Source organism: Ylistrum balloti, unplaced genomic scaffold (assembly GCF_031769215.1).
Source record: "Ylistrum balloti isolate Yb309-2 unplaced genomic scaffold, AGI_CSIRO_Ybal_v1 Utg371740, whole genome shotgun sequence".
In the NCBI taxonomy this organism is placed as follows: Eukaryota; Metazoa; Mollusca; class Bivalvia; order Pectinida; family Pectinidae; genus Ylistrum; species Ylistrum balloti.
Genome location: NW_026782874.1, coordinates 1 through 15,622, shown reverse-complemented (window position 1 = coordinate 15,622; position 15,622 = coordinate 1). Strand labels below are relative to the sequence as shown.

Here is a 15,622-nt window from a genome sequence, read left to right as displayed (position 1 = left end):
TTTCTATCATATTCCTACTTAAAATCTCAAAAGGTTGTGTGCTGCCTTACCAGAACTTTTCTGAATAATCTTATCACTTTGAAGAAAACCCAGTTCAGAAAATAACTATTTATATTTTTGTTTTATATTTTCTTTTTCTTTTTATCATGGATGTATATTTTTCATGTTTTCCATCTTTCAAGTTTGGGAGACATAGATTAAATAGCTGTAAGGTTTTAAGTCACAAATTGTATCTTGAAGATGTGTTTTGCCGAAGTCCATCTTTCCCAAAAAACACATATAGCAGTTGCCTTAGCTTTCTTTGTGACAAAATTATTTTTCTCATTTCTTGGCATGATGCATTTAATAATTACATTTGTATCTAGACATTTTTTCCCATACAACGCATCTAGTTTAAACATTTAGCTTTGCAAGAAACTAGGCCATTTTTCCTTTATTCGATGTTTGAATTTCCACCTTTAGATGTACATATTTAATATTTGAACTTAACTTTTTACTTTCTTATTGTTTATAAAAGAACTATTGAAAAAAAATTTGAATATATTGGGAATTAACTTGTCGAAGCATCCCTTATATGTGTGTATAAGTACTGCAAGAATGTTATGGTTGACCGCATATATAACATTAAATGTCATCATTATGACAATGTGTTATTAATACATATTCAAATTGTAGTTAACCCTCAATATTCTTGCTGTGAATACAACATATCTGTTCCTTTGTTTATCACCACATCCTTCATCAGTTGACATCATTTTCATCATTTTTACTGCATTTTGATGTTTATATAAATTAAAGTCACGTTGCCTTCAATCTTATTACAAACTCATAACAAAACCTTCGCGAACTTCATATTCCATTTTCAAATCATTTTATTTTAAACTGAATATATCAACTGAAATAGGGGGAAGGGGGATGTTATTATTCACAACAATATTCTGACATTGCCTGAAATGTTTGTTGTGGTTTTGTTTTGTAGTTGTAATAAAGATAAGGCCATTCACATGAATTAAATTATAATCTGTTTGTTTTAAGATTTGTTAAATATTTGTTGATGTCATGTCTGGTACATACTTTAACATGTATCCGTTCGTTGTCGTATGTACCAAAATAAAAACTGGATACTGAAAAATACAGCCATAACTCATTTTCTTTTTCAAGAGCTATGTAAACAAACAAAAGAAAGAAAAAACAAAGAAAAAACAGATTTGAAGATTTCGTTTTGCCCTCTGTCAAAAAATAACTTTTGCCCGTCAAAGTGTTAAATGTTTAAAGAGAATCTGAGCATAATTTTAGGGATGAGTTTAAAAAGTTGTCCAGTTTTTATGCCTGTGTTTTTATTCCCGTGCGATATATATGTGTTCCGTGCCGTTGTATCCCTGGCTATGTTCACAGATGATGCTGTATCGAATTTGAAGGATCATACCATTGTCACACATCATTATTAAATATTCTTGTGGAGTTGATACACAAAGAAATTTTTTCAGAGTAACCAAATGAAAATGTGAAAATTGTTTTTTTTTTATATATGCAGTAAGATTTCTTTTCCAATGAAATCATTATGCTAATTGCATTTGCAAGTTAAATCATCTGCGACACATCTATGTTTATGCATATGATAGTGCTGATGTCTGTTTCAATCTGTATTAACCAAAGACTGTATACTTTTATGTGTTATAACATTGTACTCCTGCTTTACCTTTGAATAAGTATATTCCTTTCATTTCTCTCCCCGGCTTTTGTTAACTTCCTCTCTCTGTTTCTTAGCCCTCTTCAAACATAACAAGGCTTTGTTTCCCACGTTCAGAATGTTCTGATATCCATCAAAACAAAAGTAAAGAAAAGATGAGAAAATAATGTTGTTATTTTGAATTGAAAAGAAAAAACAACATTTTATTGAATATTTTCTCTGATGGACCTGGAGTAATACCAAGTGTAAGATCCATTTTAATTGTAAAACTTTCAAATTTCAGCAAAACTTTCATATAATACTACGTGATGTTGTGTAAACATATGTCGTTTTTGGCAAAACTTTCCCCAAAATATATTTACAATATGACAACTATGTTCTAACAATACCTTTCGTCCATGTTTATCAGTCTATATTTTCCACATATATTTCTCGCATTGTCAATATGATATACCCACTAAGATCATCTTCTGACTTTATTTCAACCCGCTTATTACCAACTTATTCGCTTGCCGCTACATCTTCCCTCAATAGGTACTGGTCTCTTGCAACTGTCCATTCTTAATAATCTTAAATGAAATCCATAGCTGTCATTTAATGATTGGACCATTTCATTTACAGTGATGTTTGCATCAACACTGATTTTTGATAATATTTAGTTGAAACTAGAAAACTTGAACAAACAACTGTTTTGATGAAATTGACATTGAAAAAGGAACTTTTGTCTTTACTGATGAACATTCCTTTCTCAGTTGAAATCTTAAATGTGATGCAAGCATTATTCATAAAATGCAATTTTCTTTCAGTTTTCATGAAGCGGTCAAACAACTAATCCAATGTTGATTTCGAGTTATGAAGAAATATGTGATGAATATAGTATTGATTTAAGACTGTCCCTTTTCAAGTAATATACTCTCTGTGATTACATAATCTTGTTTAAAGTAATGGTGTTTATTTCCTGTCAGGATCATCAATCATTTCACAATCTTTGATTTCATGGACATTCACATATATACAAATATCTAAAAAATTGGGCAGTACATCAATCACTATTTTATTCAAAACTGATCAACAACGTTCAACTTTGATGAAAAACTTTGATTGAAAATGAATGTTGGTATGATTGAACATTTATTCTGTTTTGAATATAAAGTGATTGGTAACCCAGAGTGATCAGTATTTTCGAAAGGGTTGTAGAATATGCAGTACATTTTATTAAAGCGTTTCGTTTATTTTTGTTCTAGGAGTCGTATGTAGGATTCAACGTGGGAGTTTTCAGGCTGTTCCGAGCGGCCCGGTTGATCAAGTTACTGAGACAAGGATATACTATTCGTCTCCTCTTGTGGACTTTTCTTCAGTCTTTCAAGGTAACTAGCCAGTTTCCAGCTCATTCACTGAGTTGTGCCTTGCTTTTTCATATGTGGATTTACCAAGATTTAAATAGGGGGTGCCCTCGATGAAGTAGAAGAAGCCTTCTCTTCCAGAACATCTGGTCTTATTCTCTTTGTACATTTCCAGGAGTCTCCATGTAAATATTTCATTTGTTCATATTTTGCTTTAATTGTATTGAATTTGAGCTTGGATTATGATAATGTTGACATGTTGGTATTTTTGTTGCTGTTTTTCATGATGTAATTTTTGGCAAAGTTTTATGTGTTTTTGTAATTGTTATATTATCATGGTTTTCCTGTGATGTTTTAATGATAAAAGTCATCTTATATAATGACATTATTCAGTTCAATTATTTATTTCTTCTATTGTGAAGCATGCATGGACAGTGATTCAAAATATGAACTAGAACATGCTAAATATAAAAAGTTTAACTGATTACTGATTACTGAAATTATACCAGGCCAAAACAATATCACATTAAGAATAAAGGCAGGTAGGGTGATATTTAAAATGAATGAAAATGAATGGTTTTTTGCTTGAAATGTTGGAGCAAATATGGCACTGTTACAGTTAATTTTTGAAGATTGGGTATGAAGTTGTTGGCCAATCAGCTGACATTGAGGACAAATCAGCCAATAAAAATCCTCTAAAAACAATGAAGTCTGTATCAGAAAATGGGGCACTTAAACAGGGATAAATTACCCTTAAATCTATGAAATATAACTGAAAATTGTGTTGCAGCAAAACATCAGTTATGTCCATTGGTTGTATTTAATGGGACCTACTAGTATATAATGATGCACTTTGAAACTGTGTTGATTTTAGTGTAACAGTGTTGATTTTAGTGTAACAGTGTTGATTTTAGTTTTTAACAGTGTTGATTTTAGTGTAACAGTGTTGATTTTAGTGTAACAGTGTTGATTTTAGTGTAACAGTGTTGATTTTAGTGTAACAGTGTTGATTTTAGTGTAACAGTATTGATTTTAGTGTAACAGCGTTGATTTTAGTGTAACAGGGTTGATTTTAGTGTAACAGTGTTGATTATAGTGTAACAGTGTTGATTTTAGTGTAACAGCGTTGATTTTGGTGTAACAGTGTTGGTTTTGGTGTAACAGCGTTGGTTTTAGTGTAACAGTGTTGGTTTTAGTGTAACAGTGTTGGTTGTAGTGTAACAGTGTTGATTTTAGTGTAACAGTGTTGATTTTCGTGTAACAGTGTTGATTTTAGTGTAACAGGGTTGATTTTAGTGTAACAGTGTTGATTATAGTTTAACAGTGTTGATTTGAGTGTAACAGTGTTGATTATAGTTTAACAGCGTTGTTTAACAGTTGATTTTAGTGTAACAGTGTTGATTTTAGTGTAACAGCGTTGATTTTAGTGTAACAGTTGATTTTAGTGTAACAGCATTGATTTTAGTGTAACAGTGTTGATTTTAGTGTAACAGGGTTGATTTTAGTGTAACAGCATTGATTTTAGTGTAACAGTGTTGGTTTTAGTGTAACAGTGTTGGTTTTAGTGTAACAGTGTTGGTTGTAGTGTAACAGTGTTGATTTTAGTGTAACAGTGTTGATTTTAGTGTAACAGTGTTGATTTTAGTGTAACAGTGTTGATTTTAGTGTAACAGTGTTGATTTTAGTGTAACAGTGTTGATTATAGTTTAACAGTGTTGATTTTAGTGTAACAGCGTTGATTATAGTGTAACAGTGTTGATTATAGTTTAACAGCGTTGTGTAACAGTGTTGGTTGTAGTGTAACAGTGTTGATTTTAGTGTAACAGCATTGATTTTAGTGTAACAGCGTTGATTTTAGTGTAACAGCGTTGATTTTAGTGTAACAGTGTTGATTATAGTGTAACAGTGTTGATTTTAGTGTAACAGTGTTGATTTTGGTGTAACAGTGTTGGTTTTGGTGTAACAGTGTTGATTTTAGTGTAACAGTGTTGGTTTTAGTGTAACAGCGTTGATTTGAGTGTAACAGCGTTGATTTTAGTGTAACAGTGTTGATTTTCGTGTAACAGGGTTGATTTTAGTGTAACAGTGTTGATTTTAGTTTAACAGCGTTGATTTTCGTGTAACAGTGTTGATTTTAGTTTAACAGTGTTGATTTCCGGGTAACAGGGTTGATTTTAGTGTAACTATTGATTTTAGTGTAACAGTGTTGGTTTTAGTTTAACAGCGTTGATTTTCGTGTAACAGTGTTGATTTTTGTGTTATACCGTTTATTTTAGTGTAACAGCGTTGGTGCTTTTTTTTCCATTTCAGGCATTGCCTTATGTTTGTCTTCTCATCCTGATGCTGTTCTTTATTTATGCCATAATAGGAATGCAGGTAAGTAATAGATAATGTGTTTAGATTTCACCAATGTTAATGTCCCAATAAACAAATGGCGAACGTCCTTGAGGTAAAGCTTTCATGGAACATTTTAATCTGTACCCCAAAATCTTGAACTCATTTTATCAATACAGCATTCTTACGTCATACAATTGAGAAAAAAAAAATTGTTGCTGATTTAGAAACTACTACAATACTAAAAATTATTCTATAAGGACAGTGAATACATTAGACATTTAACACTACTCTGTTTGAAGATTGTGTATGTATGATACCTTAGATATGTCAACTTGTATGTACTTTAGTATTGCCTAAAAATCCTGTTACTTACCAATCTTTTAAGTAATTAATTAATCATAAGATTATATCATTAAAAGTCCTCTCCAGGTATAAGATATAATCCTAACTACTGAAGTGAGGATATAAACAAGTTCATACATACCAGGGTTTAATCAAACAAGGACTTACATCATTATCATTTGTTTTTGTCCTTTCAGGTGTTTGGTAACATCAAGTTAGATTCCAAGACGTCTATTACCAGACATAATAATTTCCGTAATTTTGCTCAAGGCCTCATGTTATTGTTCAGGTAAATTCTGTCATTTCCAGTCCTGCTTTTTTCAGTATTTTGATGGGCCATGTTTAAACATGCAATCCATGGTGTTCAAAGTATTGGCTGTGACCTATTATTTTCAATACCTGTGAAAGACTATGATAGAATGGATGTTTTTGAATGTGAAATTGGACCACATATACTTTACATCAACATGCTTGAAAACCAATTGAAAGCTTGTAAGCATGGCTTGATTGATTATGACAAAGTATAAAATACTGACAAGTATACAGTCAGTGCTGGATGTTACGCAAAGCCATTCAAATAGTGAAGAAATGAAAATACGCTAAGTGAAGCTGAAAGTATTTGATAATTATTTAAACTGTTTTGTGCTTTCCCTGTAACATACTCGGAATACTGATACAAATTTACTTAACTTTCTTTTCTGTTTTAGGTGTGCCACTGGAGAAAGTTGGCAGCAAATAATGCTATCATGTTTGAGTGGTAAAACATGTGATCCGGAGTCGGGCAATAAAAAGAAAACATGTGGCCTGGACTTTGCATACATCTACTTCGTATCATTCATTTTCTTTTGTTCTTTTCTTGTGAGTAAAAAAGTTATTGTTGAATCTTTCTTGTTTTTACACCAACTGCATTTGCAAATAACAGCAAAAACAGCATGTAGGAAATATCAACTTGGTAAAACAAAAGTGATTCTCAATTTGAAGTTTAACGGTTAACATTCAGATGATGACTTAATTTTTATATCTAAGTGTTTTAACATTATCCAGGAAATTTACCTGTCAAGACTTTCCTTTGCTATGAGATATATATGCTGAAAAGTTTTGAAAAATGAAATCCATTTTCCAACGAACTTTGCAGCAGAGATATTCATCCTTTGTAACTACTGATATACAGACAAAAATCTTAAGTAAGATTTCATACATTGTTTTAAGATAACAAATTTTGGTTGATAATTTCATCACAATCACTGTTGATTTCCCCATTCACAGATGTTGAATTTGTTTGTTGCTGTCATCATGGACAACTTTGACTATCTGACAAGAGATAGTTCTATATTAGGGCCACATCATTTGGATGAGTATTCGCGGGTGTGGGCGGATTATGATCCCGCAGCCACGTATGTATCACTTACAATATACACTTCTGTTTTTTTTCTCAGTTACATGTTAAAAAATTGATGACTGAATCAATTGCATACATTTTATTTTTAAATATATCACAATTTTTTGTGGTTTTATTTGAAGTTTTACAATTATGTTTGCACCAAAAAACGACTCACTTTTAAATAGTGAGTAAATTAATACTTGAAAACCTTTGAAAATTTCACAACGAATTTGTCTCTCAGGATGCTGAAAATCTTGTGTATGTGATAAAAATGACATTTTGAAATACATACGTCGGTGTTTTCCCTACATGGTTTAAACAATGATAAAGTTAATTAACTTTTTCATAATTTTGTTACATTTAAACCACCAAAATTTTTAACACAGCGAACATTTCGTGTTTTTCAAGAGTTGTAAACTGTTTCTTATAAACTTGGAATCCCTGCTTTGTTGTTCTTACCTTCTGAATCAACCAAATCAAGGATGAATCAACTGAAAACGCTGAACAACTGGAACTGAAGATTGAAAAGTGAACATCCTCTACATAACGATTATGCCACAAATGATACTAGTGTAAAAACTGATATGATTTCCATTGAACAGAGTTTTTAACAGATTCTGGTACCAAATAGCTGGTGGTTTTCACGACTCTCAGTTAATTAATGATACTTTAAGGAACAAAAATTTGGTGATTTGGACATGAAAGGGCATCTTACACCTGCCTCATTATTTCATGGATTATGTCATTGTACTGCGAATTAGCGTAGATACTGTCTCGTAAAAATAACCAGCTATACGGTATGTTGTATAAAGAAAATCATATGAGAGTTATATTCCATTTCATATGTGGCATAATTGGTAGTGCATCTATCAATGTTTTCCTTGTTTCAACAGAGGTAGAATACACTATACGGACATGTATGAGATGTTGAAGAACATGGAACCGCCAGTCGGGTTCGGTAAAAAATGTCCAAACAAGTTTGCATATCGGAAGCTCATACGAATGAATATGCCAGTTGCCCAGGACGGAAAAGTCAATTTTACGACGACATTATTTGCCCTAATAAGGGAATCTCTTGGGATAAAAATGGCTCCAGGTAAACGGCAATAGGAAACACAGATAAAAACTATACGATTGTCATAATAAAGAGAAAAAAAAGTCTCTAATCCAACAATATGTCAGGAGAATTCCAACCATCTTCATGTCACTTGAAGCAAAATCTTCAGTGATCATTAGGAAATTTTCGTTCTCCTTACAATTGCAAAAAAAAAAAAGATGAGCTTTGTCATCTTGGTCAAATTAAGTGCAATTTTAAAAATCATCTCCTTTTAATCTCAGATATTCCTGAATCAAGAACATGGGTGGATAAAGGGGTCAAAATATTTTATTTCGGTTTAAGAAAACACTGAAATGCTAAAATAAAATTTTCATTTGTAAAAAATTACTAAAATACATCAATAAAATTAACTTAAGTCAGTATTTTGACATATTATTTAGTTAGGGAGTCAAATCACAGGTTTTGTTAATTGATGAAACTTAAGTTTCTAATATCATAAATGTAAAATGTCATCCTTGGGACAGAAAAAATAACATTTTTCACTTTAGAGTGTCATTTTGGGTACCTGTGGTAATTTATTTTTAAATGTGAATACATATGGAAGATTTTAACTCTTGATAAAGTTCTGGTATTAGGATTCTACAAACGACAGAAAAGAAAGGCACCTTTCAATTCTGTGTCTGTTATTGAATACTCCACTTATGGATAGTAGGAATGATTTTGTATTTTGGTTTTTGAATTTGTGTTGTTCACTTTTGCATAATTATTTAAAGATAACAACAGTTGAAGGCAACTGAGCACTGTTTTATTTGCACACCTGTTGCACTGTGATTTTTCAGTGGAGGAAATGGACAAGAAGGACGAAGAGATGCGAGACATTATACGAAGGTTATGGCCAGTCCAAGCTCGTAAAATGGTCAATCGCCTCGTGCCGAGCAACAATGGTATGTGTACCTATCACTTGATATCCTACATAATTGAGAATGCTGATAGTTTAGTGTGGGCAGGAAGATGACAATTTGTGCTTTATATGTACTGTGTATTGTACAAAAGGCAAATGAATGGCATCACTCATTATAAATTTAGGTTTAGATATGTACCAAATCATGATTAAAACTGCCAAGTAAGAAGCCAAAAGTGTGAGATTCAAGCATTGAAGTTGTGAGTCACACTTATTATATGTTTAAATATGTAACATAACTTCATATCTCAATCAGTGTAAATCAGGGTAAATTTTGGATGAGAGATAATTTAAATCAATGACATGTATATTTGTGTGTTCTGAAGCGCACACACTGTTTATGAAGTTATAGAAAAACAATAAGTGTATATAGACTTTGTGTGTACAAACGTGTCATGAAAAATACTACCAGCGGTTCTACCAATGTACAGATATTTCTGTTGACAAACAGACCTTATAGTGAAAAGGAGAATTAATGTTTATGGGGTTTAAAATCACTTCTAAGGAATGGGTTTGGTACCTTGTTTTTTCTCTGTCCAAAAGTCTGAAATGATTAACGTAACAAAACTAATAGATTGTTTAATGTGTCACTTTTATGAAATACAGAATAAGGATCCTGTGAAACATCACTATTTTATTTTCCTGTCTTTCTACAGAACTAACCTATGGAAAGCTAACAGTGGGGAAAATATACGTAGGCCTTTTGATACTAGATAATTGGAGGGCCTACAAAGCGAGCCAGACCAAATTTAACAATATGAAATTGGTAAGTAGGAATATATATCTACTTTGGTATTTTTTACTTTATTACCTAATTATTAAAGTAAATCCTGGTTTTGAGGTGGTTGGTATTTTGTTTATCAGCCAGTTCCATGTTCTTTGTGGGAATATCTAAGATAAATTGACCAGGTGTACTTACATTTATCTTGATGGAGAACCTAAGTATGGAGGTCATTGGTATTAAGGATGTTGGAGGTAAATTTGGAATGTTTGTGATAATTTTATTTATATTGTTAAGGTAATATAAAACCAAAGTTTATGTAATTCAGTTTTATGACTGATTCCCCGTGACAGATTTGGGAAAACAGTGTTCAAAGCAGAATTGAACTTGAATGTGAAAATATTCAATTATAAATGGAAACTATCACGACTTATTTTAAGGTGTCTTTCTCCTCCTATATCATTGATGACATCGTGATCTTGATTCTATTTGTCACAGACGTTATCTTTACAGTCTTTACACAATGATCTACATTAGATTTATTTTCTGCGTACATTTTATTGGAGTAGAATGGGATAGTGTGAGAAAATGTAACAATGTTTATTTTGTATCAGTTCAACAGAAGAGTAATCAAATAGTTTCCAGCATGATTATTCAACTGCTGGATCTAAAATGTGTGCTTCAAAATTTCTAAAACCTAAGAAGTTAGAGCTAATCCACTTGAGTGTATTTGTGAAATCCTCAAGTTTACGAAACCCCTAAAGACCACACACTGTTACACCTATCATACAATGCAACATATATTTTATGTATCAGTCAATGGGAAAACGCTATTTCTTCTGTACCCAGGCCGACTTTTTGAGATTTGAATGTGACTTGCCTAGAAGTCGAATGAATATGATACTGTTTTGAAAAAAGGGTCTGATTTTTCTAGGCGATCATATCGAGATTGAAGTGAAATGTTTCTAGATCACTATCTAGATATTTTGGAGTGATCACTTTGTTGAAGTTTGAGTTTGACATTTATGTGCTTGCAGGAGGATAGTAAGGAAGAGGTTAGTACCAGTCGTCTCCGGCGAAGTCTTCGCTGTGGCAACCACACAGCCAAACTTGACCCAAAAACTGCTGAAACTACTTGCTAATGACTGCACTCTTTTACACCTGTCTAGCATGACTTCACTGCACACATGGTTTTGAGTAGCCCCCTTTCGTACTATTAACACAGGGAGTTACTTACGTGCATATCAATATAATATATACAATATAAAAGGATTTTCGATGAAAAAAAATTAGAATATTAGCAAACATTTCCGCTTTTGTTTGCCAAGTTTCACTAAGTCAACACTTGCCAGCTCTATCAGTTTTCATAAAACTATAAGATTAAAAACTATTGCATATTACAATACTTTGACTTCATTGAAAGACTACTGCTCGTATGATATATTTCAATGTGTAACTATTCCTATTGGTCCCTAGTCACAATCTCTGATGCCCATATTGATATGCATGTTATTAATTTGTATCATACTCATCAGTGCTACTTTCCTTCAATCTCTGTTCGTTCATTGCTATATTCCACATTGTTGTTAGCGATCTTTTGAACAAATTAGACAACTTTTAACACTGTGAAGCAGAAAAAGAAAAAAAATCTGTAAAGCACAATTTTTACGATGTGAAAAATGTGAAGTCTTATTCCACAACACCTAATATGTCTAATTGGTTCATACGCAGTCCAATCAGTTTTGTTGTGGCAATATCTTTTTAAGACTTACCTATATGATCGTAGACTCAAACATGTCATGCTAGATATTTCATATATGTTCTTAAAATTAATAAGCAATCCCAACAGGTCTTAATATCTATTCAAAGAATGACCAAAACAATTCATAACATATATTTGTTATTTGCAAAAAATGACAATTACTTTAATAATAGGACATTTGTAATATGTACAGTCATCCATTCATATACTTGTTGATATGAAAATGTATTACATATTACAACATTGATATTGATATATAGGCCTATCAGTAGTTTTAGACCGATAGCAATCGTTCTGAAAGTGAAGTTAGCCTCAATCATTCCTATTTAGTATTTTAAATATAGTAACGGGAATATCCTATTAGGCGTTTCCTAGTCTTCTTGGTCATCGATCTAGATTGTCCTCAACTTTGATATACTATACATAAATGGGACCAGTCTCTCAATGATTCAATATGTTTATGCTACAATCATTCCTTCGACGATATACATTTTGATGTTTTAACAAGGCATTAGCTTGTTGTCTCTCCGTACGAGAATTTCATTAGCATGCGATGGTCTTTCATGTCCTGAAATATTATTTTGCTTCTTTTTAATGTTACGTAATTGTTGTTTAATGCTCTTTATCTTCTGTGTCCGCCTTAAATCTGTGGGCTGAAAATGACTAAAATCAGAAATTTTAATTCAAAAGTGGAAATATTTAAGTAAGATGATGTGACAACTTTTTGAAACTTTATTCAGTCCACAGGTTTTTTTTTTTTTTGTATAAGGGAAATTTTCCAGTGCTCAATGTTTCTAGTTGCAATCCAACATCAGTAACTATTGATTTACAAAATATAAACTGTGCAATTGAAAGAGTATATTTGAATCAAAAGTACAAAAATTCTATAATTATTTTGTAAGTTACAGAATGTTGAACAAGAATGGTGAAATTTCCAAGTACCTATTTTCTGTACTGTATCTACAGAGAGTTTTTCTCCTCTTAATGTCTTCTTCTCTCTTTCTCTCTCTATCTCTAGCGAAGATCTTTTCCCGATAGTTCTTTCTTGTTTGTTTCTCTTAACTCATAATTTGAATTTCTTATCATTCCCTTTGAAACATCCACTCATCAACTGTTATCAGTAGATTTTAACTCGGTGTGGATGTTTGGGTTGTAACTTTCAGAGTGCACTTAACCAATCTACATTTGGTGTGGGTGATTTACGAATGCTTACTCTAACATTACATAGTGACATGCTGATCGACCAATATATATTGCATAAAATGGTTTTGACATGGGGTTGGAATGTTAACTTTTCGCTCACTAATGATTAAAAACACTAACAACGGGTCAAAGTTTACGGCTAATTGTCGCGCCGCCGAGACAATTCAACTGGACCAATGAAAACAAATGGAAGGTATCTATTTTTAATTTGCGTCATTTTAATTGTTTTATTGACCTCCATGCATTTTATTCTTTCACGTGGGGTAACATAATATTTAAACTTTTATGCATTACAAGGACTTGACACGCATGGGGTTAATGTTTTTAATTCTTCATACTTATAATCAATTTTAAAAAGTTAAAACAAACAAAAGGATCAACAAGTACGGTTTTTTTTATGTTTTTATGATTTTCATTTAATTGATTCCAAATACACTTTGACTGTAGATCAAAAACCATGTTATTTCTTAAAAATATTAGACTAGGATTTGAAATTTCTTTCATGAAAAATGGCTTTCTTTATTTGTAGGATTTTATTTGACAAAATCCTGTTCTATTTGAATAGATTTGAATATTTCAGTTGTACACAAAATTTAATTTTGATGAGGCTATGTAGGACACAACATTTTTGACACATCCTGAAAAAACTATAAGTGATAGACAATTACTATGCGCAAATGTGAGAAAACTTGATGATGAATGTCCAAGGAAAAATATAGGAGGTAGTTACAATGCTTATTGATCAATAAATAAAATCAGCACCAATTTGAAATCACGACACGCGGGAAAGTAGACGCAGATCGAGGCCTATCTCTGTTCTCCTTCCTCTTTTGTCATTTCCTGTGGCTGTCTCCGCATCTTTGTGCTTCTTGGTGGAGTAATGTACCCCAGACGTTGTGTACCGGAATTAGTCACTATACGGCGACCTACGGTATCTGTATCTGCTTCTTTCATTATTATCAGTAGCTAGACCAAGCCCGCGCCTCACACTCTCCGTTAATGTATGTCCCTCGTTTTCCAGCGTCACCCGTGCTTTTTCCAGAGACTGATGGGGGTGCTGAGGACGCCGTCCGCTCGCTCAAGCCAGAGTCTAGACCAGGACACAGACCATTCAGGAGATGATGACATGGACGGAGGTCACAGGTAATTACAGGGGTCTGAGGTCAAGGTTCATTGATGTTGGCCGACTCATCAGGTGTGGTCTTGACTGCAGCAAAGGGGTTACTACTACTGCTACTACTACTGCTACTACTTCAACTACAGCTAAATGTGATCTCAGGTGACATAATTACTGTGCTTTAATTTCCTCAGTTTGGTGTTCAAAGAAATTAAACATTTAAGTTGACAAGCCTATAAGAAACGTTTCTTGCTTTTTTTGCACTGTTACGATTTTGATAATATCGTCCAATTGTTTGGTATTACCCGGGGGGTATTTCTAAAATTACGGAATTTGATTATAAAACTGTTATATCCAGTCAAACCAATTGGCTTGTCACAAGTAATTCATTAAATTTTCTAACAAATTTATATCTTTATGTAAAATTATTTTCTTGGAAAATGAATAAACAAGCACAAATATTACTGTAGTGCTTCTGAACCAAACTGAAATTAATGTACATTTATTTTAGTCCTAGCATGCTGTAGTTCCAGTAGATCACAAATTTTGAGATTTTTCATAATTCTTTTTCTTCATAAAAATATGGTTATATTACACTGCATGACAGCCCCACATACATTCAATCTAAAAGTGCTTACACTCGTAAGGCACTCAGCTCAACAAAGAGAATCAGAATGTGACATTTTACGTCTTTACGTTTTAAATAAATCCACACTCCGTATAGCCCCAGTATTTGGATATTCTAGACCTATCCCTGAGTTTAACACATTTCCCAGGCATGACCCTGTGACCATCACTTTATTCACTTTCTTTTTTCAAAATCATCTATTTGTTTCTAAGAAGCAATATTAATTTTAAATATGCATTGCTGGAGAAAATAATCTGGTATATTTCTGTGTGTAGAGTGATTGAAATTGAAGGTTGGTTGCAGAATAGTGCTGCTCTCTTTATTCGTCTTTCTACTTAGATGTCGAGCTGTCTCAGAAAATTGCATTTACCTCATACTAAAAATAAACGAATAAATGTATTTTAAAAGGAAAATATTTTAGCACCCTTTTCCTTTTTATACATTAATGATATGTTTGTAATGTCTACGTCAATAAATTTGCTTTACAAACGATAAGCAATATAAAAAAATATCGTTGATCTTATACAATACACAACACACTGACAACAATTTTTTTTTATTTATTTCACACATTCAAAATTGAATAGATTTTTAGTGTATTTAATATTGATGATCACTAATACATTCTTCTCTCTACCTTTCCATCTTCATGCATGACTAAATCTTTTTTCTATTCTTCCTTTTTTTTCTATCTCTTTATCTCATCAAATTCTTCCAGATTTCTGTCTTTCCTTCAGCGTATATAAACACAGAACTTTTTTCAATAACAGTAGGATTTTTGTTAAGTGTTAGAATACATTAGTTTATTTTCTATAAAAGGCAAGAATAGTAAAAACAAAATATTTAAAACATGCAATACATTGTATTTTAACATCATTAAAAATTCCATTTCACAACGAACTGGTTTGTATTTTTGAATGAATATTATGCACTCTATGGTACCTGGTAATGTATGTTTGCTGTCATTTGGATAGATATCGGGGATGTTATCGGAGATTCTGACCTCTCATGACTTTATCTGTTAGTTATTGATAGGTCAAGGTTCTTCTGTAGGAGTTCAAATACAGTATTTTATGTATC

General features: G+C 32.3%; 1 protein-coding gene across 1 annotated transcript in view; it reads left to right on the top strand.

The window, feature by feature from the left end:
* Positions 1-13,940, top strand: part of LOC132563482 (voltage-dependent calcium channel type A subunit alpha-1-like) — a gene marked incomplete at its 3' end in the record, with an annotated part of 94,578 nt that extends 80,638 nt beyond the window's left edge. The window contains exons 33-41 of the mRNA XM_060228241.1: positions 2,935-3,057; positions 5,344-5,409; positions 5,910-6,001; positions 6,420-6,570; positions 6,979-7,106; positions 7,987-8,189; positions 8,990-9,094; positions 9,768-9,877; positions 13,819-13,940. Coding sequence (XP_060084224.1) covers positions 2,935-3,057; positions 5,344-5,409; positions 5,910-6,001; positions 6,420-6,570; positions 6,979-7,106; positions 7,987-8,189; positions 8,990-9,094; positions 9,768-9,877; positions 13,819-13,940 — 1,100 coding nt within the window. The remainder of the gene's footprint in view (positions 1-2,934; positions 3,058-5,343; positions 5,410-5,909; positions 6,002-6,419; positions 6,571-6,978; positions 7,107-7,986; positions 8,190-8,989; positions 9,095-9,767; positions 9,878-13,818) is intronic.
* Between the last annotated feature and the right edge of the window lie 1,682 nt (positions 13,941-15,622).